Raw genomic sequence first — 23,054 nt, 5'->3', positions numbered from 1 at the left:
TTTGCAACGAAAAGACTCAAACTCGAGCAGATGCAGTGGAGACTGAGGAATTGAGACAACTGCGTGGCATTTTTGCAAGTAACATGATGGTCAGAGGTATACGCCGGGTAGCTGTGATAATCGGTGGGTTTGTTGCAGGTAGCTGTGAAATGATCTTTCAAGGATCACTAGATTCAGGAATGGTTCTGGAAGACTGGAAATTTGTAACTGTCAGTCCACTCTTTCAGAGGCAGAAGAAAGGACATTATCGGCTAATAAGCCCGATTCCAGTGGTCGGGAAGATGTTGGAATCCATTACGAAGGCTGAGGTTTCAAAGTATTTGGAATCACATGATACAGTAAGCCAACGTCGGCATGGTTTCCGTTAGCAGAAATCTTGACGGACAAGTCTATTGGAAGTCTTCGAGGAAATAATAGGCAAGATAGACAAAGGGGAGTGAGTAGGATTTACTTACTTAGATTTTCAGAAGTCCTTTGATAAGGTGCCGCACATCAGGTTGCTGAATAAGATAAGACCAATGGTATTACAGGAAAGATACAAGCATGGATAGATTAGCTGCCGAAGACATGTGGTGTTCCACAAAGGCCGGTGGTGGGACCGTTTCCTTTTACACTTTATGACAAAGATTTGGTTTACGTGACTGATTCCTTTGTGGCCAGGTTTACGGACAATACAAAGAGAATTGCAGGTACGGGTAGTGTTGAGGAAATATGCTGTCTGCAGAAGTTACAAAGACAGAACTGGAGTATAAACAAAGAAGTTGTAGATGGAGTGAAGAGCAGCAAAGTGTATGATCATACAATTTGGTGGAAAGAATAATGGCGTAAATTATTTTCTAAACAGTCAGAAAATTTAAAAATCAGAGGATCAAGAGCCCTGGGAGTCCTTGTGTAGAAATCCTTGAAGATTATTTGCAGGTTGAGTCGGTAATAAAGTAAGCAGATGCAATGTTAGCATTCATTTCGAGAAAACTGGAATATACAAGCAAGGTTGTAATTCTGGGGCTTTATATGATATTGGTTGCACCGCACTTCGAGTACTGATCTCTGGCATTGGCTCTGTCGCTGTCACTAAAAGGAAAGTGAAAAAGACGCACGATCTGGCAACAGGGGATTCGTTAGCTCTGCGCAGACTGTTCAGGAATTTAGGTGCCATGTTAAAGAACATATGAAATAGGAGCAGGAGTCGGCCATTTGGCCTGTCGAGCTTGCTCCACCATTCAATAAGATCATGGCAGATCTCAATATGCACTCATCTCTACAGTCCTGCCTTTCCTCCACAAACCTTAATTCTCCTACTATGGAAAGATCTATCCAACCTTGTCTTAAATATACTTACTGAGGTAGCCTCCACTGCTTCAATGTGCAGAGAATTCCACAGATTCCCCACTCTGGGAAAAGTAATTCTTCCTCATATCCGTCCTAAATTTATTCCCCCGAATCTTGAGGCTATGTCCTCTAGCTCTAGTCACATTTTCTAGTGGAAATAACTTTCCTGCCTCAATCTTATCTATCACATTCATAATTCGATATGTCTCTACAAGATTTCTTCTCATCCTTCTAAGTTCCAGCAAGTACATTCCCAGGCGATTCAATATCTCCTCATCTCTCCTCGTCTAACCCCCGTATCTCTAAAATTAACCTGGTGAACATCTTCGGCAGAGCCTCCAGAGTCTTTATATTCTTCCTCAAGAAAGGAGACCAGAACCGCACACAGTACTCTAGATGCGGCCTCACCAGTACCCGATACAGCTGAAGCATAGCCTCCCTACTCTTAAATTCAATAGATTTAGCAATCACCTCCAGTCTCTTTGACTTCTTGATAAAATGATACACCTGCAAACCAGCCTTTTGCGATTAATGCTCAAGCACTCCCAAGTTCTGCTGCACAGCATCACGCTGCAATCTTTTAACCGTTTAAATAACAATCTGATCTTCCATTTTTCCTTCTAAGGTATATAACCTTACATTTACCAACATTGTTCTCCATCTGCTAGACCCTTTCCCACTCACTTAACCTATTGTTATCTCTCTGCAGATTCTCTGTTACCACTGCACAATTTCCTTTCCCAATCCATATATTGTCATCAGCAAACTTAGATACAAAACAGTCGGTCCCCCCTTCCAGATCATTAATGTATATCGTGAATAGCTACAGGCCCAGCACCGACCCCTGCGGCACACAACTCACTACTGATTGCCAACCAGAGAAACACTCATGTACCCCAAATGTTTACATTCTACTGGCGAACAAATCCTCTATCCATGCTAATACATTACACCCAAGTCTAAGCATTCTTATTTCATGGACAAGTCTTTTATGTGGCACCTTATCTAATGCCATCTGGAAATTCAAGTAAATAACATCCATGTGTTCCGCTTTATCCACTGCTCTTTTTATATCCTCAAAGATCTCCAGTAAATTTGTAATACAGGACCTGTCTTTGCTGAATCCATGCTACGTCTTTCCAGATGCTTCGTTATTTCTCCTTTAACAATAGCTTCAAGCATTTTCACCACTACAGATGTTAAACAAACTGGCCTGTAGTTACCTGCCTTTTGCTTACATTCCCTTTGAATGGTGGCGTGACATTCGCCTTCGTCAAATTCGTCGGCACCTGCCAGAGTCCAGAAAATACTGCTAACATATGACCAAGCATTCAACTATAACCCCTACATTTTCTTCCAGTATCCTGTGATGCATTTCATCAGAACCAGGGGACTTGTCTATCTTTAGACCCGGAAGTTTGCTCAGCACTGTCTCTTTAGTGATAGTTATTGTATCGAGGTCCCCACCTCCCATTGCATCTATATCATCTCTCTTGGCATGTTAGACATGTCCTCTGCTGTGAAAACTGATAGAAAATAGTCATTCAAAACTCAGTCATTTCCTCAATACCCAATATCCCAAGGGACCCACGTTTACCTTAGCAATCCTTTTCCGGTTTGTATAATTATAAAAGTTTCGCGATCCGTTTTATATTTTGTGCTGGTTTATTTTCATTGTCTGGCTTCCCTTCCTTTATTGCTCGCTTAGTAGTTCTTTGCTGTTTTCCCTAAAGTTAAAGTTTTCCCTATCTTCGTGTTTCCCACTACTCTAGGCGACGTTGTACACACGAATTTTTAGTTGATGCCTTCTTTTATTTTCTTACTATACAAGGCTCTACCCACCATTACTGTTCTTGCCTTTAACTGGAATATACATTTGTTGAGTACCGTGAAAACTTTCTTTGAAGATCTTCCTGTGTTCCTCAACCGTCTCACCATATAGCCTGTGTTCCCAGGCTACAAACCCTCCCTCATCCCATTGTCGTCTCCATTGTTTAGGTATAATACACTGATTGTAGATCTAACTATTACATACTCCATTTCTCTGAGAAACTCAATCATACTGTGATCAGTCTTTCCAAGAGGATCCCCCAACTACAGGATCACAAGTTTTACCTGGCTCCTTGCAAAGAACCGGATGTAAGATAGGACTTTACCTTGAGGGTTCGGTAAGATGCTGTTCAAGAAAGCTGTCACCTGTCACTCTACGAGGTTTTCCTCAAGCCACCATCTAGCAGCTTATTTCACCCAATCTATGTGCAAGTTAAAAGTCCCCCATGAATACTGCGGTTCCATTCTTAAATGTCTCAGATATTTCTTTGTTTATTGCCTGTGCCACCGTAATGTTATTATTCAGCGGCAGATGGACAACTCCCACCAGAGATTGTTTTCTCCACTACTGTTCCTAATCTCTGCCCAGATGGATTCAACATTCTGCTCCTTAGATCTTATATCGTCTCTCACTATCACCCTGATCTCATCTCTAATTAAAGACGCTACCCCATCCCCCTCACCTTCCTGCCAATCCATCTGTATTACCAGATATCCCTGGATCTTTAATTCCCAATCTTCTCCAGCTTGCAACTACGTTTCTGTGATGGCCACTAAATCATAATGATTCGGACTACAAGTTTATTGATCTTGTTACGAATACTATCGGCATTCAAATAAAGTGCCTTTACACTCATTGTGCTTTTTAAAATCTTGTAATCTTTTACTTTTTTCCACTTCAGTTTTCTTCACTCCACTACTACTTTTCTCTTTTTTTGATTTTTGCTTTATCTTTTTCCAGACCTTTCCTTTTTAATTTAGCCACACTTCTCCAATCTATATTTCTATAATCTGTTGAACCCACCCCTACTATTTGTTTCAACCCTATTCACAGCCCTAATTATGCGTTTCGCTGAGAATCCATGTCCCATCACGGTTCAGTTGAGTCCGTCCGATTCCTTCCCGAATAGTGGTACCAATTTCCCATGATTTCAAACCTACTTCTCTCACGCCAATCATTGAGCCACACATTTAACTCTCTAATCTTCTTGACCTCCTGTCAGTAAGGATTTATTTATGTACCTTTAATGGGAACGTCTCATGACCTGGAGTGAGAATTCGGGATCCCTGACTCCAGTGGAGATTGCACAATCATCCTTTGAACTATTACATACAAGCGACTCACCACCAAGTCGGCGTTTAGATGACCAAAAAAGAAAAATCTACATTTTATGCCAAATTTTAATATATTAAAGCATTAGTTAGGACAAGGGTCAGTTTTAATCGTAGCAAGCTGAACATAATCAGGGATGGGAGTACAGATTAACCGTTGTTCATTATTACCGATTGGTCTGAGACTGAGGGAGCTCTGAATGTGGCTTTCGATGGAGAGATCCGGGAATATGACAAGTGCTCATGCAGCCAATCGATGGCGCTGTGAATCAATTGGGCCTCCTACGCACGGGCTTTCTTTCGAGTGTGCAAGTTTTCGTCTCGGCGGGTCTGGTTTGTCTCTCCCGCACTGAAAGTTGCTCAGCTTGTGCCGTTACTAACACTTAAAAAACATTTAATCATACTACTCCTTTGTTGTTCTTGCTCCGCATATACGAAACAAGGTCTAAATTTGTCGGTGTTCACGGAGGATAATATTCACTCTGCAGTTCCAGATCAGTTAGTATCAATCGCCAGCTGGGCGTAGATCTGTAAGGGAATGGCATGAGATTGGTTACTGTATCACTCCCCACCGTGCACCATTCCTCGCCAGGTTGTGTGTATGAGAAAATTTAATCACGCGTTAATTCCAAATCAAAGGGATGTGATATTATGTAGCAAAGAGTTTCATTCATCTTTGATTTCCCTGATTACAACCAGCAACAAAATGCAGGACACTATAGTGCAATCCCTGAACCAGCCGCTGTGATCTCCTTCCGATTTCAAAATTATTCTTCAGTCCGTACTCTGTGTAATCTTGTCCAGCTCTGTCCCTAATAGATTCAAAATATCCTACAGCCAATGAACGACCTGTTGTCCCTTAAATGCAGTGTCTTCCGGCCTTACATCTTCCTTGTCTCCCTTCTCATCTAACGCCACCAGCACCAACGTCCTTCCCTATCTATGCAACTCCCATCAGTCTCTGCACTGCTTAAGCACCTACACAGCAGCCTATTTGCGTAAGCCCCCCCGCCGGTATACCACTCCGTGTGACCTTTTCCAGCCCCGAAACCGTCTATCTGTGTAACCCATCAAACCCTTAAACCGTTTTCCATCTGTGTAATTCGTCCAAATCCTAAACCCCTTTATCAATGCAGCACACTCCAACCTCTACTTCCTCGCCAACCTGTAACTCTGTTAAGCTGTTTCCCTGTAATTGAAATCTCCTCCAATTCCCTCTCCAATTCCATTCCATGTTGTATTCTTTCTCTCCTTCCGCAACTCCACGACGTCTCGAGATCTCTGCACTCTGTTGTTGCGACCTAACGCCAACATTGTCAATGTTCACTGCAGCGGAGCTGCACACCCGACCGCTCCTCCTTTGAAGTCCTCCAGCCGACCGGGAGGTACCAGGTACAGGTCACATGAACTTAAAGTTTGGTGTTAGGTTCTGTCTATTGTCGTATCTGGAATGTGTTTTAGAACAATGAATCCTACACGAAGGTATGAAAACAACAGGGTTGTTGTGGGTGACTTCAACTTTCCTAACAGAGTGGGATCTTAAAGCAAGAGATTTATACAGTGCAACATTTGTTTGCTGAATTCCAAATAGTTTCTATATCAATCTGCAGATGTTCCAACAAGAAGATGGGGCAAAATTGAACTGGAGTTTGATAATGAACCTGGCCAAATGTTCACTGGGAGAACATTTAGGGAACAGTGATCACAACTCCATAGTTTTTCAGATAGCCATAAATAAGAATATTAGAAATACAATTACATTCGAACAGGGTAAATTAGTGAATATTAGACAGAAACAGGACAACGACAATTGGGAACAGCTGTTTTGGCGCAAGTATCGAGACAGACAGTGAATCCGGTCCAGAAGGAAATGAAATCTTTTGGTAAAAAAATTAAAATGTTTGCAAAGCTAAAAAATCAAACCTAGCCCTTAAGAATTATAAAGAACCTAGAACCTAACTCGAAGCGGTTAGGAAGGCCAGAAAAGACCATGAAATGTCAGTGGCAAGTAGGATTAAAGAGAACCCCAGGATGTTCTACTCATACATCAAGAGCTAGATGATAATTAGCAGCGGGTAGGACAACTGAATGATAAATTAGGCCACATGTGCATAGAACTTAAACATGTGGTTTAGTGCTTAACATCAGTACTTACCAAGGAGAATTATGTGGAAAGTGGTGAAATCAGTGTGGAGCGTATGAATTTGCTTGTGCATTATAAGATAAAGAATGAGGCCGTACTGGGTCTCTTAAAGAACATTAAGTGGATGTTCTTGTAGGATTGAGTGGGACAACAGATGAAACCGCTTGAGGCTTCACCAATATCTCGGTGGCTTCTAGCCACAGGCGAGGTCTCTGAGAACTTGTAAGTAGCTAATGTTCCAGTATTTTTGAAAGGAAATAGGGATAATCTTGATAATTTTAGACCGGTGAGATTCCCGTCAGTGGTACGGTCGTTACTGGAAATAATTCTTAACGATCGGATTTATGAGCGTTTGGAAAACCTCTCTTTGTGCGGGGCAAGTCATGTCTTCCTAATTTGATTAAGATTTTTTATATATTTTTTATTAATTTTTTAAGAAAATTACATAAAATGAATAGAATAATAGAATAGCGAAAAATTAATATTAGCCCACCTCACCTTAACCCTTCCCCCTTAAGATCCCTATCTGAAAAAAGAAAGAAAGAAAGAAAGCAAGAAAGAAAGAAAGAAAGGAAGGAAAGAAAGAAAGAAAGAAAGAAAGAAAGAAAGAAAGAAAGAAAGAAAGAAAGAAAGAAAGAAAGAAAGAAAGAAAGAAAGAAAGAAAGAAAGAAAGAAAGAAAGAAAGAAAGAAAGAAAGAAAGAAAGAAAGAAAGAAAGAAAGAAAGAAAGAAAGAAAGAAAGAAAGAAAGGAAGGATTGCCTGGATATCAGAGGATCACCACATGCTTCATGGAGTTCAAAATAACTTTCGTATAGATCCTTGAATTTTTTCCCCAAATAACTAATAATTTTCTCTTCAAATGACCTATATATTTAATCCTATCTTTTGTAGTTAGGGGTGCCAAATTTTGAAATATATATCATATTCATTTCTTAAATTATAAGTATTTTTTCAAGTGGGATGCAGCTATATATTTCATTATTCCAACGGTCCATAGTTAAATAGGAATCCGATTTCCAAGTAACAGCAATAGCTTTTTTGACTACTGCCAATGCAGTTTTTATATTTTTTTTCTGATATTTATTCAATTTAGGTTTCGGTATCATCCCTTCAATATCGCCTAATAAAAATAATGTTGGGCTATGTGGGAGTTGTATTCCAATGCTTAGTTCAGATAAAAGTCTTAGATTTACTCAAAAAGGTTGAATTTTAAAACAAGACCCATTAGAGTTGCTAGGGTCTGGTTCGGTCCGGGTTCCGCGTAACGGGTCTCGATCCGGTCCGAACATCCGGACTCCGGGTCTTGCAGCTGTCCCGCCCGGCCCCGTTGAGCCTGTTAAGATCATCCTGGATCAAGGAGGCACACCTGTGGCCAATTCAGCTGCAGGGGTTTATAAGGGGCCGTGGGACGGAGACCGGGCGGGTGGTAGTTTTCTTCTGCATCCTGTCTGCTCCGAAGCCGGTTTTACCTGCTCCATACCTGATTCGTTTAATCCGAATCTTACTCCGTATCCTGCCCTTTGCCTATTCTGCAACCGGCTCTGTATTCCGCTCTGCAACCCACTCTGTAGCTGTTTTACCCGGTTCGTCAGGCTTTTCCTGCTCCTCTCGGGTGCGCTGGTCCCGCTGCTCCGTCTTGTTCGTCTTGCCCGCGCTTTCTGTTGCCTTTATCAATGTACTCGTTGGATCACTGCGGTTCTGCTGCTCACCCTGGACCCAGCTTCCTACCCGTTGCCTCCGTCGGGGGGCTCCGGCTGGACTGCTGCTGCCCGGCGGAGGTTCTGCCCCCTCCGTCCCGTTGTTTCCATCGGGCGGTCCGGCCGGACTGCCGCTGCGGGGAGTTCTGCCCCCTCCTACCCGTTGCTTCCATCGGGCGGGTCCGGCCGGCCTCCGCTGCCCGGTGGAGGTTCTGCCTCTTCCCTCTTGTTGCATCGTCGGGCGGATCCGGCCAGACTGCCGCTGCCCGGCGGGGGTTCTATCTTTTCCACCTATTGCTCCTTAAGGGTTGTGCACTACGCCTGCCCAGGTGTCCGCGTCTTGCCCAGGTCTCTGTGATTTCCGCCTGGGAAGTGGCCCTGCACGGGATCCCTGCGGCCCCCCATGAGGAATCTGCTTGCCTTCCTGCCCCCAACTGTGGGATCTGCCTGCCTGCCTGCCTGCCTGCCTGCCTGCCTGCCCCGAACTCTGGGATCCTCCTGCCTGGCTGCCTCGTCTGAACTCTGGGATCCTCCTGCCTGCCTGCCTCGTCTGAACTCTTGGATCCAGCCCCGCCGGCATTAACCATTAAATGCCATGGCATCCCCATCCTGTCCTAGCCCAAGTACTTCAGTGTCTGCGTCCTGCGTTTGGGTTCATCCGTTCCTGACAAGAGTGCAAAAAAGTAGCGATTACTTGATTACATCGGAAACATTGGTCAGATAAATAAATCCATAAATCAATCCGATGTTTTAATATAAGAGGTTCTTTCTTTACACCTTACTACCCCTTACGAAATTTTACCCTTACTAAAGGAGATTATAGTCAATGTCGATTAGTAACTCAATTTAGATGGCCGACAAATGATATAAAATATTTAGGTATAAGTGTCGATAAAGATATAAAGAATTTATATAAATTAAATTATTTGCCATTATTGAAAAAAAATACAAGATCTTGATAAGTGGATGATGTTACCAATAACATTAGTAGGTAGATTTAGTGCTGTAAAAATGAATATATTTCATAGATTACAATATTTATTCCAAACATTACCAATACAACTGCCCCGGATGTTTTTTTCAAGAGTTGAATAAATGTATGATGAAGTTTCTTTGGAAAGGTAAGATGTCAAGAATATCGTTGGAAAAATTGACATGTAAGTTTGACCTAGGAGGGTTACAACTCCCAAATTTTAAGAATTATTATAAAGCAAATCAGCTTAGATTTATTGCACCTTTTTTTTTGATGAAGAAAAACCGGCATGGATCAGAATAGAATTAGATAAGATAGGAGAAAATATATCAGAAGATTTTATATATGAATGGGAATCCAAATGGATACGGAAAAGAAAGTATCTTTTGATTATAGTTTTTTATGAAGTGACGATGGTGATGTCTTGTAGACAGAGTTATGGATGTTGTCTACATTGATTATTGTAAGGCGTCTGGCAAGGTTCCATCTAGGAGGCTCAATCGAAGATTAATATTGCATGGGTTCTATGATTTGGATTCAGAATAGGCTTGCCCATAGAAGACAGAGGGTACATGTCGAAGGGACATTCCAGCTGGGGGGGCTGTGTTCTGCATGGATCTGTATTGGGACCTCTGCCATACCCGATGTCTATAAATGACCTGGATGAAAACGTAAATTGGTGGATTAGTAAGTTTGCAGTTGATACCAAAATTGTGGACAGTGTAGAAGGCGACCAAAGGATACAGATCAGTTGCAGATAAGGGCGAATGACAGAGGTTAAACCCATCAAGTGAGAAATGTTGCATTATAAAGTGTTGGTACACTATTAATGACCAGACCCTTAACACCAGTGACATACAGAGGGATTTTGGAGTTGAGTTCATATATCCCTGAATTCAATTTTGGCCGTCTTCATTATTGGAAGGATGTTGAAGGTTTGGAAGAAGTGCAGAAGAAGTTTGTTGGGATGCTGCCTGGAATGGAGAGCTTCTGCTATAAGGAGAGTTTGGCCTTGCATGCGAATTCTTACGTTGTCAATAATCCCTCCCATTCCTCCAACAATATTTCTTATCCCCTACCATCAGGCAAGCGGTACCGGAGAATTAAAACAAGAACTTTTAGGGTGGGGAACAGCTTCATCCCACAGGCCATAAGACTACTAAACTCCCTGCCACCACCCATGTCGCAGCACCTATGAAGTGTCATTGGCGTTATACTGTTTACCTTTGACTTATGCCATATGCTTTATATTATTTGTTAATATATATTGTGGTTATTATGGTTATATTACTTAATGTGGGGTGTGTAAGTTATATGTACGGTGTTGTGCAACTTGGTCCGGAGGAACGTTGTTTCATTTGGCGATATACATGAGTAGGGCTGAATGATAATAAACTGAACCTGAACTTGAATTTGAGCAAACTTGTTTTCTCAGCAACTTCTGAGACAGAGGGACAAATCGTCAGAGATTTCCATACTATGAGAGAGACAGAGACAGAAAAGGTAGCCTGTATCGCTTTTGCACATTGTTGAAACGTGGCATGCGTTTAAGGTAAACTGGGTTAAGTTCAAATGAGATGTGCCGGTCCAGTTTTTTATACAGAGAATGGTAGAAGCCCGAAATTCGCTGTCCTAGGTGATAGAACCGTTCTTCAGACTTTACAATAGGAACACAGATGTGCTGGAAATTGAAGAATATGGACGTTCTTTAAGCAGAAGTGAGTAGTGTAGTTAGGTATTTGATTTCCAGTTCAATTAGCTCAATGCAACATCGTACGCTGAAGGACCTGTTCCCGTGTTGTGCTATTCTACGGGCAAAGTAATTACCTACTTGTAAATGGCATTATTGGGTAGAGCAATGGAACCCAGCGGGGTATTCTGCTGTTGTAACCCATTCACTTCAAGGTTCAACGCACTGTGCGCTCAGTAATGCTCTTCTGACACCACTGTGATGATTTAAGTTACGTTCGCCTTCCTATCAGCTTGAACCAGTCTGCCCATTCTCCTCTAGCCTCCCTGATTAACAAGTCGGTTTCGTCCACATCACTGCCACTGCTTTTCTTAAACCAGCCTCAGTAAGCGCTACAGAATGGTGTGCCAGCAAACGCCAGGGTATCGCATTAACTAGCAGGTTTACAGGTGTACTAGAAATTGTGTATACTTACATCACGTTCTCGATCCTTTCGCCAGGTGGTGGTGCTTTTTCCTGCCGTTTCTCCTTTTACTGATTGAAAGAGATGTATAAAAATGAGCTTTTTTTTTCAAAGGGATTATTCACTATTTGGCAGAAGTTCAGGTCTTGATTAGGTTAAGGCCAACACGTTACCTGGTTTGCGTTCCTTCCGATGCTTCCTAATGGCCACAGTAGTCGCCACAACAGCAAGGAACACGAGGGTCGCAGCAAGGCCAATTGAAAACACTTGACAGAGTTGGAGCTGCAGGCTGTCTGAAGGACATAGAATCGACTTTCAATTGAAAGGAATTTAACATCAGTTCCAATCTGCATTTGTTGGCCTGTGTCCTAATTACTCAACAGATTGAACATAAATTCAAGGTATTATCAGAATCAGAATCAGGCATTTGTCGTGAGACGTGCTGGTTTGCTGTAGCAGTATATTGCAATGCGCAATAATGAATACTGTAAATTACAATAGGAGGTATATGTATGTGTCCGTCTGTCTGTCCGTGTGTCTGCAAATTAAATAATTAGGGCAAACAGAGAAGGAAATCGTAAGGTAGTGTTAATGGGTTAATTATCCATTCAGATATCTGATGGTGGAGGGGAAGAAGCTGATCCTAAAACTTCGAGTGTGTTTTTTTCAGATACTTAGAGTTCGATCGTGAGAGAAGCAATGCGTAGAGGGCATGTCCTGGGTGATGGGGTCCATAATGATAGATGCCCCTTTTTGAAGCATGGCGTTTTGAAAGTGTCCTGGATACTAAGGATACTGTCGGCCATGATGGAGCGAGCTGAGTTTACGATCGATATATTTAAATGGGAGGTTGATAGTTTCCCGATTAGCAAGTGTGTCAGAGGTTTCTGGGAAAGGCAGGAGAATAGGTTTGAGGGCGATAGTGAATCAGCCAAGATGGAATAGCGGAGCAGACTCGATGAGCTGAATAATACAAGGTCTTGTGGTCTTCTGCTCTAATCTCTCATTCCTTCTGAAAATACTGACAGATCTCTACAACAGACTATCCAAATGGCTCCCTACTCGTCACTGGAACTGGCCTTTCGGCCCAGCAACTTCATACCACTATTTGGGCTCCCGGTGGCATTTACATGTTCTTCCGCTTCTGCTCCAGACTGACACTGGGTTAATACCGATAACATTAACGGTCCTTACTGCAACACTTCTTTCAAGTTTGGGGAGGGTGGTCTCTAATTAACCTTGGCTTGCTGGCCAACGTCATTCGCTGTTTGTCGCTCTGTCTCGGATATGTTCGCTCTATTCTATTGTAAAGCTAGCTCGTTACTCTAAGGTTACGATTTCGATCCAGTTCTAGAAAGTCCCCTCTGTGAATTGTGCACGTTTCCGCGTGATCATGTGACATTTCCACCCGATATTCCCGCTGCTTTACATTAAGGAAGGCGTTCCTGGTAACTATGTGGCAATAAAGAATCAAATCAAGTAGGATTTCCCTTTCTATGCGGCAAGTTTAAAGGGGATAAAAAGGTTAGAAATCAGGGACAGTGTTTCTCAAGTCCTGACGCGGCCAATAACAAGCACGAGATTGAGGACTGTAAGAGCCTGAGAGAATGTCATAGAAAATGATCTGATTGGTCACTTTCCTTTGCAAGCTTTGTATCTGTGGTCTAATTTGGAATGTAATAAATCTTGGAAAATTATAGCAATTAGTATCAGGTTTATTAGCATCACATAAACCGAGATGCAGTGAAAAGTTTGCCATCAGACAGATCATATCGCATATAAAACACCGAGTCGTACAAAAGGAGAAAATGGGGAACGATGTATTGCAGTTACAAAGAAAGCGCAGTTTTGGTGAATAAAGAGATGCAAGAGCCATGAAGACTGGATTTTGAGATGCATAGATCACGGAACGGAAATTTGAACAGCACAGTAGAGGCATAAGGATGTTGCGCCGAACTTTTCACTCTAAAATCAGTCTAATCCTCCCCTTCTGCACTATCCTCCATTTTCCTTTCATCCATATCACTATCTAAATCGTGTACGAGCTCTTTTCATAGGGCCCGTAGCGATATACATCCGGGCCAGGGCGACTTGAGTTTGAAATTTACTAACTGTTGAGATTATCGCAAATATGATAGGTAAAGGAGAACTGGAACCTTCAGGGCCGCATGTTGAGGGGTGTTCGATTTCCACAGATAGCTCACAAGTTAAGCGCGCCCGACGCTGGGAAGCGGTATATTGGCCTGGAGAGTCGGCGGTGGATAGGTTATTTTCGTGCCTGAACTACTTATGTCTTATAACCAAATAACCATTTAACAATTACAGCACGGAAACAGGGCTTCTCGGCACTTCTAGTTCGTGCCGAACGCTTATTCTCACCTAGTCCCACTGACTCGCACTCAGCCCATAAACCTCAATTCCTTTCCTGGACATATATCTATTTAATTTTACTTTATGTTATAATACCGAACCTGCCTCTACCACTTATACTGGAAGCTCGTTCCACAATGATGAGTTCTGATGAGTTGAATGTTTTGTAACCAGTTTCTCCCATTATATAAATTCTGAGGTACTGTGGGTAAATTTATAGGTCCGTGCGGTAACGTATCGGCTAGCGAAACGACTTTCAGTGCCGGCTGAAAGATCGTGGCTCGGTTCCTGCTGCTGTCTGCAAAGAGATTGTACATTCTCCCGGTAACCCCGAGTGTTGCCTCAGGGTGCTCCGGTTTGCCCTCACATTCCGAGGCCATAGCGTTTGGGTTAGTGAATTACAGGCATGCTATGCTGCCGCCGGAAGCATGGCGGCACTTACGGGCAACCCCAGCACACCTTCACTGATTTGATTTGACGCAAAAGACGCAGTTCATTGTATTTTTCGATGTACACTTGATAATTAAAGCTTATCTGTCCAAAATTTATCGGAGTCGTGTTTAGAGTAATGAGTAATTTCAAGGACTCTATAACTCATTATTATTTATTAAATTATTTATTATTTGTGCGATTTGACTTCGTTTATACATCGGTTGTTTGTCAGTCTTCGTTATTCATAGCCTTTCACAAATTCTGCTGTAATGCGACTGTCAATGTCCGCGATCTCAATGCGATATATCGTGACATATGCATACTTTGATAATGAATGTACTATGTAGTTTGAAGAAACATAAATGAATTATTATGAATATAAAGTCAATGATAATGAATCTGATTCTGATTCTCACCATTTCCCTGAGCAGAGTGGCCAAACCAAGAGATGCCCATTAAAAGTTATTTTTGAGTGATGATAAAGGGAATGAGGGAAAGGGTTTCACTCGGAGAGAGGTGAAAGTTTCCATGATCTGTGGCGCGGGGGAGAAGCTCTGCTCATATTACCGCAGCGTTTGAATGCGGCAGTAGAGCCGTTAAGCCACGGAGACAGCGCTGGAGAGCGGGATTTAACTCGATGCTAAGCATAAACACAAAGGGCCAAATGGTCTCGCGTCATAAAGCTGATGGGAATCACTAGTTTCTACGATACCTTTCTGAGCGGAGACACTGTCACTGACCAGCTGTCCAGCGGCGCAAGTGCAGACGGCGCCGCTACGCCAACTTTCCGCCGGGATCTGGAAGCGGCTTCTAACGCTGTAGCCTCCATCCGGATCAAATATCGGGGGATCAAAGCGACCTTCTGTGGTATTTCCTGATATGTTCCAGCGGATGCTCAGCGAGTGGGAAGACATGCCTCTCACCAAGCACATCAATGTCACCAGTTGCATTTGAGCAATTTGATCCGCTTGCGGCGCTAACAAGAATATGGTAGGAGACTGTGCTGAATGCGGAAAACACAACAACACTGTATTAATTGGATGGCCAATTTAATCACCGTTTCAAAAACAGGCTATTCTGGCCATCTTCCCCATGTTGGCGGTCAAGTACGTATCTGTGCTAATCCTAGTTTATAAGGCCCTCTGTCTGTGACAGTTCGCCTCCAAAACTAAGTAAGTAGCTGCATCGCTTCCCCTCAGGGAGGGAGATCCCAACGCCCCTCGGAGAGAAACATCCATTTCAAGCCTTTTCTAAATCTCGCACCCCTCCTCTATATAGGTTTATCGTTACATTTACCAGCGCCTCGGCAGCAGAGCGTTTAGCGCGACGCTATTATATCTCAAGGAGGCGGAGTTTGGAGTTCAACACCGGCTTCCACTGTAAGGAATTTGTTGCCCTGAAAAGCCATTCCTCGTGGTGAGCGTGAGTTTCCTCCGGATGCTCCCGTTTCCTGGCACAGTCCAAAATCGTACCAGTCAGTAGGTTAATTGGTCATTGTATATTGTCCCGTGATTAGACTCAGCTGATGTTTCACACTTCTATCAGCTTACCCTCTCCACCCCAAGGAAAACAAAGCAACGTTACAGCCGCTCCTTGCAAACGAAACGACATCGTTGTGATAGAGACCCAGAGCGGGGAAGCAGACAATACGGCTCATCATCTCGAACACTGGGCACGAATCCACATTCATCCTATCTTCCAACACTTAGCAAAGTCTCTTTTGTCTAAGTAATCACTGAACCCATCTAGACACCTCTTAGATGCTGTCAGCAAATCTACTGCAACTATTCTATGATGGTTGATCCACTTCAGCTCCCCACGAAAATATTTTACCTTATAATAATTCTATTCACTTTTGTTTGTCTACCTCAATTAACTGGAACGGCCTGCTGCTGTCTATAACCTTCGTGTCTATAACCTACCTGACTCTCTATTCAATAACCTGACTATGGAAAGTCCAATATCCAGTTCCCTTCATAATCACAGTATGTACGTGCTATGCCACCTTGAATAATCACTGGATTTGTAATCCAAGGTACTTCTGTCCCTCAACCTCTATGTTTCTCATGTCCTTTCCTCATTAATCCTCCCAAAACGCATCCACTCGCGCTATTCCTGGTTAACATTTATAATGCATATCATCAACACTTCAGTATCACCCCTTGGACAAAGACTAACTTTCACACTGTCCATACTATCCACTATTTCGCCCTTCTTTGTCATCTCCATAAATTTACTGATTTTGCTTCATATATCAGAATCTAAACCATTCAAGAATATTTCAAAGAACCAAGGTTCCACCATCTATTCTTGGAGAGCACCGCTTGTAACAGGCATCTAATCTTCCCTCGTCCTTGTTGCCAGTCCAATGTGGAATCGTTTGCGACATTGCCTTGGTCGATGTCTTTGTGGGACCTTGTCAGTGGCTTCACTGAAGTGCATGTAAAACATAGATTGATTGCACTGTCTATATCATATATCAAGAATTTCGATTCAGAGTTCTCAGACATGATCAGCTATTGACACTTGGCTGTCTCTGATTAGACCTTGTCACTGCAACATATTATTAATCCTGTCCCTCGAATTTCAGTCTTTGAAGATCCCTACCACTCATAGGTCTATTTTTGCCATTCTTTGCCCTGGTACTCTAACTGCTACCTTCCAGGAGCCTCACATGTACACCGCAAATATTTACAACACCTCACGTAAAGACCCAGCAATCTCACACTTTGCTAGCCACAAAATCCTAGGATAGATCCGGCGATTTTTGACTTTTAAAGCCGCTATGGATTCAAACGCGTATTCTTAATTTATTGGGATTTACACCCAAAGTTCACCTTTCTCTTCAATGATGCCTCCATCTACAAGGTGCGCTACCATTGTGAAATCTGATGAAGCGTACTCATATAGGACCATTCCAATACCTTTTGGCTCCAAAGACAGATTCGTCCGTTGCTGGTAATGAGCTCTAATATTTCCTTGGATGATCTTTCGCCCTTAATACAGTTTTAGGTGGCTTGCAGATAAACTCTTATCTACTTGCCATTGATAATTTGTGACGTTACTTAATCTGCCTTTTAAGCATCGCCTTCCATTTTGATACCAGGAAGGGCTTTGGTCGTCTTTAACTTTCTGCACATACCATGCGTTTCAGTTTTTTATCATTATCCACCCTCAAAATCCTTATCGTCCATAGTTCGCAGAGATTATGACCTCTTCCTTTTAGCCTTACAGGAGCATGTTCGGCCTGAGTTCTTCCATACACATAGGGACTTACCGGCAAGCGGGTGCTCCAATTGTACTCTATCCAGTTCCTGACTAATATTAACGAACATGGATTTGCCCATTTTAAAACGTTTTTTTCTGGTTCATGCGAACTTTTGTTTTCTTGAAATATAACTCCACTTGAAATATGTGGAGTCACGGCCACTATTTCAAAACCGCTTCCCAGCTGACACTTTTTCAAACTGACGAACCAGAAGGTGGTGAATCGGTGGAATTCATTGCCACAGGGGGATATGCAGACCAATATTTAAAGCAGAGGTTCATAGGATCTTAATTACTAAGAGTGTCAAAGGTTACGGGGAGAAGGCAGGGGAATGGGATCGGGAGGGAAAATACATCTGCCATGAAACTGCTGAGATAATTTATGGTCTTATCACAAACTTCATTCACTTAGATATAGTTAAGTAGCATTCTTTCCCCATTGGTAACCTACACACTTAATTAAAGACCTCTCTTGTCGGATCTTAAAAATCCGACTTGAATCTTTTATGATGAACATTAAATATTAGAGAACTTCGAGGACGCAAAACTGGTGAATCCTTTCTGCATCCTCCAAACGCAATCGCTCCCTTGCTCCAATTTTAACACATGACTCCAGTTTGTTTTGATTAATGTGTTACACAGTTTGAATATACCCACTTCCTTGCTCTTAGATTCTATTCCACAGCAACTGAAGACAGGTATTTGGTATATATGCTTCACCAACTTTTCTCCATGTCTCCTTTGCTACTACTGTTCATTATATCTGTTCCCGAGCTCCCAAAACACTCCGCCTCAAATTTCTCAGATTTAAGTTACATCTGCCATTGTTTTCACCACATTTAGGGTTGGCACGGTAGGGTAGCGATTATGGCAACGCTTTACTGAGCCAACTGTAAGACTATGGTCCAGTCTCCGTCGGTACCTGTAAGGGGTTAGTACGAGAACGCGTGGAGTTCCTCCGAGAGCTCCGATTTCCTCCCTCATTCTAAAGACGTGATAATTAACTCTAAATTGAAAGAGACTGATGCCGTACTGCATCGCTAAATTACACTGAATTAACCTCAGCAGTATCACTCTGTAGCTCAAACCTAATCTCAGCACTTCCAACAGCATCACAAATTCCCGTCAAATTCCCGTCTCATTTGTGAACGTACTAATTATACCCTCTACGTAAACTCTGTTCCGCAGCAAAACGCCGCCATATACAGTCCTAAGCCCGGCTACGAAAGGAGTAGGTTTAGGCAAGGGATTCGTAACCCCATCCCGTAAAACTTCAGTGCTACAGTAAAGCAAACAGAAGCTCTCAGGGAGAAGGACTTTCGAAAATGGGCTACACACTAAAACAATTTGAAAGTGGCCTCCGCATCTGTTCCCAGTAGGGGTGATGGGCTATAAAAAAGGATCCCAGCATCAGCAGAAGTATATGAACTTGTTACGACGATTTACCTGTGACCAGTAGTTTGGATCCATTGCCGAACTCGCCATAGATCTGGTCTGCGCAGAAGTAGATCCCGGAATCATTTTGCTGGACGTTTTCAATCACCAGGGAGTAAGTGGCCGATTTTTCGTCCACTTGTCCCGAGAACCTCCCCTCTGCTTCCACGAATTGGCCCACCCTGGAAACGAACTGCAGATGCCTTTGGTCGCTCCGTTTATACCAGTTTATAAAAGCAAGCACACCGAGGTCCCGGCTACAATTCAGGATGGCTCGACCTCCGACATGGACGGTCTGAATCGGCGGAGACTGGAACAAGGCAGCCTGAGACACAAAAACTGAGAGAAGGAAGATTTGATCACAGAGTGGTCCTCTCACTGATAACACAGAGACTTCAACCTCGCGCCATCTTTTTACGAATTGAGACTTTGGAACACAGAAAGAGCAGCATGCTAAGTCTCTACAGTTAATTGTATTACCGTCTGCTCTACTCTCATAATTGCGTCTAAATCCCTTTCTTAAAACTCCGTTTGAAAGCCTTCCAGTTATTTCATTCCGTTATGGGATGGGAATTAATTTACCGCACCTTCTCTCCAGAGTAATCTGTCTTCCTAATTCTACCTTCTACTTTCTCTGATTATCGGTATCGGTGGTTAAGCAAAAATATCGACTTAGAATATAGAACAGTACAGCAGAGTAACGGGCCCTTTTGTGCCGATCCAATTAAATTAATAATCAAGTGCCCATCTAATCTCTTCTGGTGACACAACGTCCACTTTCCTCGCAGCAATGCGCCTATCTAAACGTATTTCAAAAGTTCCTAATGTGTCTGCTACTAGCACCTCCCCAGCACATTCCAGGTACCACTATTATCTGCCCTTCATATCTCTTTCGAAACGACACCGTTTTAACTTAAATGCATGCCCTCCGGTATTAGAATCCACTTATTTATTCTACCAAATCCCTTCAGTTAGTTAACGATCAGCATTCTCTCTAAACCAGCTGCCCAAGCTCTTCTCTTCTCGAGATTCGGGTGGCTCACCTTGCACTAAGTAAGAGAGCGCGAAGACCGTGCAGCATCTCATTGTTCGTCACCGAGTTAAACTCCGGGTGTTAATCGCAGACGAGTGTTCATCGGTTTGTAAAGCTGGCGGAAGGGAGGGGGCGAAATCCTTTGTAATTGATGAGAATCAAACGTAATGCTTACTATGAAATGATTGGTTGTATTGGAAAAAGGCAGAGGCGTTCTGCGGGTTTCCTGTTTACGCGGGGCCAGGTACACGCCGATGGAACGCGGTTTGCAAACACATAAAAAATATACACGCTTACTCGCGTTGGTCAGACCACACTCGAAGCACTCGACATAGTGCTAACTCTGGTGCGTGAGACTATATACAGGACTCTGGTTAGGTTTATCATGAAGGCCTAATTAGGACAGGAAGTCTTCCTCCAGAGAAGTACATACAGTTGGCTGGGCGGCTGCTATCTCCGGGTTAATTTTAAATCTAGAAGTGTTTGATGAAGTGGTTTAGCAATGTTTCCATGCTGCGATGGTTGTGTTGCCGGCGGGCGAGGACGTTTCTAACATGTTCCACTCCTCCTGCGTGCCAAAGCTTTTTTTAAATTCTCAACGAAGTGTTTTTCTAATCAATGTTGCAGCATTGAAAATACACCGACCAATATTTACACAGAAAGCTCCCATAAACCGTCCACGTAATGGTGTCTGGACTGGATTGATAGACATTGGCTCCAGGGACGGAAAGAGCTCACTTTCTCTTGTTTTCAGTGGAGTGGTAATGAGTAGATCAGCTTCAGTTTAACTTCTCGCGTGAAAACCGCACAGTGGGCAGCGCGGCTCGTTTTCACTCGGGATTCCTTCTGGATATTTCCACACAAGTTGAAGTTAAAGAGTAGATTGGTAGGCAGGTTAAGCGGGAGAGGTATGAAGTTAAATATTGAGGAGGGTGGGAGGGAGGAGGCTGGCATGGTGTGCGCTGACAATGACCAATGGGACTTCTACTGATATAATGAAACGATCTCTCTGAAATGGACGTGAAAGAAAGATTTTTTCACTGTTCCTCGGTACAATAATAATCCAATTATACTGAGTGTTTGATTGCACTAAGTGGTTCTATTATCTTGGTCGAAAATCACATCATATACACACAGAAAAGCATGTATAAGCACACACACGCACGCGCATATTCGTGCTAGAGTTTTCTGACAAGTGGTGTCCCTCAGGGACCGGTGTAGGGGCTTGTTAAAGGAACAGAATATGAGTCATTATCCATTATTCCTTTCCACAGTTGCTATCTAGCCTGCTGAGTTCGTCCAGTATTTTGTGTCTGTTGCTCTGGATTTTCAGCATCTCCAGAACCTCTTCTGTTTATGACAGTGACGTTTAAGAGTCTGTTAGACAAAATATCAATATGACAGGACATGGATCACGTTCAAGTAAACGAGAATTTGTTTCATTTGCCACTGTGTTCGGCAAACCACATCGTGGGCCGAAGGGCATGTTCCTGTTTTTTGTTCCTATTTTATTATTATTAAGTATTTCCAGAGTATTTGGGCTATAGTTCTCGATCACACCGACTTCCTGCACAAAGGTCCTTTGCCCCCCGTTTTGAATCTTTGTTTATTGGGATTCAATTTCCAGAAACATTCCTGTCTGTTTCTCGGAAGCAACAGTGATATCATAGACTCACACAGTTGTCAAAGCGGCCCTTCGGCCCAATGTCCGTCCCATCTGCCTGCTTTTGGTCCATAGACCGCTAACCCTGTCCGATCCTTCTGTTTTTCCAGTTAGCTTATAAACGTTGTTAATGTACGCGCCTCGACCTCAGTATCTGGCAGCTCCTTTCAAATATACACCACCCTTTGCATGAAAAAGCAGCACCTGATTTTCGTCTTAAATCTCTCGCATCTGATCTTAAACCTTTGTCCTCTTCTTCTTAGCGCCCTTTACCTGGAAAAACAGACGGCGTGTTTTCGTCTTGCCTTCGCTCCACATGATCTTATATGCCTGCCAGGTCATTTTTAAATCTGTAACATTCCAGATAAGTCCCAGTCTACTCAACTACACAACGTTCCCTTGTAACTCGAGCCCTCAAGTCAATGCAACGTTCTAAGCTCTTTCTAGTTCATACCGATTGAATTGGGCCAGGATTGTGCACTTGGCCATGAAGTTAGATCCTTGGCAGATCAACTGACAGTAAAATTTAACCTCTCCCTGCATTAAGGTTTAGTTCATTCCTACTTTAAGTAGACCCCTATCATTCCAGTACAAAAGGCCATGCCTGAAAGACCACCGCACGGCGGCTTTAACAGCTGGCATCATGAAAAGCTCCGACAGCCTCTTCATGGTTTGTATCCACTCCAGTTTTCTGGACAAACTACACCCGCTGCAATTCACCTACCGTCAAACAGGTCTGTGGCGGACGCTATAACCGGAGCCAGGAGAATCTGCAGAGAATTGTGAATAGAGCTCAGCATACCACGGAAACCAGCCTCAGTAAACCATAATGAAAGACCCCACCCACCCCGGACATTCTCTCTTCTTTGCTCTCCCAAAGGGCAGAATTCTGGCTTTACAATCTATCAGGATATTGCATTGTGTAATGATTTCATCTCTCTTAGCAGCATCCTAGACAAGATTTTCAATCTACGTTGGTAACTGTCACATTAATAAACCAACACTGATGACAATATTTTAATAACACATTTATTTAGTTTAATAACATCATGTTAACGTGGGAAACTGGGGGCTGTACATTTCGGGGACAATCTCTCTTCATTACAAGCATAGATTAAGGGTCTTGACAAGAAATGTCCACTGTCCACTTCCCTTCAAAGATACGCCCTGACGCGATGGGTTGCACCAGTTACTTTATAAGTTGCCTCGCGTCTCTGTTCAGTAGCTAGCTGGTTGATTATGATAGTTCGTTGTCCCTTTGCGGTAGGCAATCCACAGACGTATGAGAGACCAGATGAATGGTGACCCTGCCCCTTTAATGGGAAGGGGAGGTTTGCCGGAGTGGCAAGTCGTAACATTTGAATCGGGATGGAATTCAGACAGAGTGAAAAGGCTTTC

General features: G+C 43.0%; 1 protein-coding gene across 1 annotated transcript; it reads right to left on the bottom strand.

Annotated features, from left to right (window-relative positions):
- Nucleotides 1-4,587: 4,587 nt before the first annotated feature.
- On the bottom strand, nucleotides 4,588-20,095 carry LOC132399644 (Ig heavy chain Mem5-like). The gene is made up of 6 exons (XM_059980242.1): nucleotides 20,004-20,095; nucleotides 18,973-19,299; nucleotides 14,972-15,262; nucleotides 11,631-11,750; nucleotides 11,470-11,528; nucleotides 4,588-5,019 (listed from the first exon to the last, which is right to left on the bottom strand). The coding sequence occupies exons 1-6, from the start codon at nucleotides 20,044-20,046 to the stop codon at nucleotides 4,987-4,989; spliced, it is 873 nt and encodes a 290-aa protein (XP_059836225.1). The 5' UTR covers nucleotides 20,047-20,095; the 3' UTR covers nucleotides 4,588-4,986.
- Between the last annotated feature and the right edge of the window lie 2,959 nt (nucleotides 20,096-23,054).

The sequence above is a fragment of the Hypanus sabinus genome, chromosome 9 (genome assembly GCF_030144855.1).
Source record: "Hypanus sabinus isolate sHypSab1 chromosome 9, sHypSab1.hap1, whole genome shotgun sequence".
NCBI classification, from domain to species: Eukaryota; Metazoa; Chordata; class Chondrichthyes; order Myliobatiformes; family Dasyatidae; genus Hypanus; species Hypanus sabinus.
Note: the sequence above shows the minus strand (reverse complement) of the source record. Positions and strands in the feature narration are given on the sequence as shown.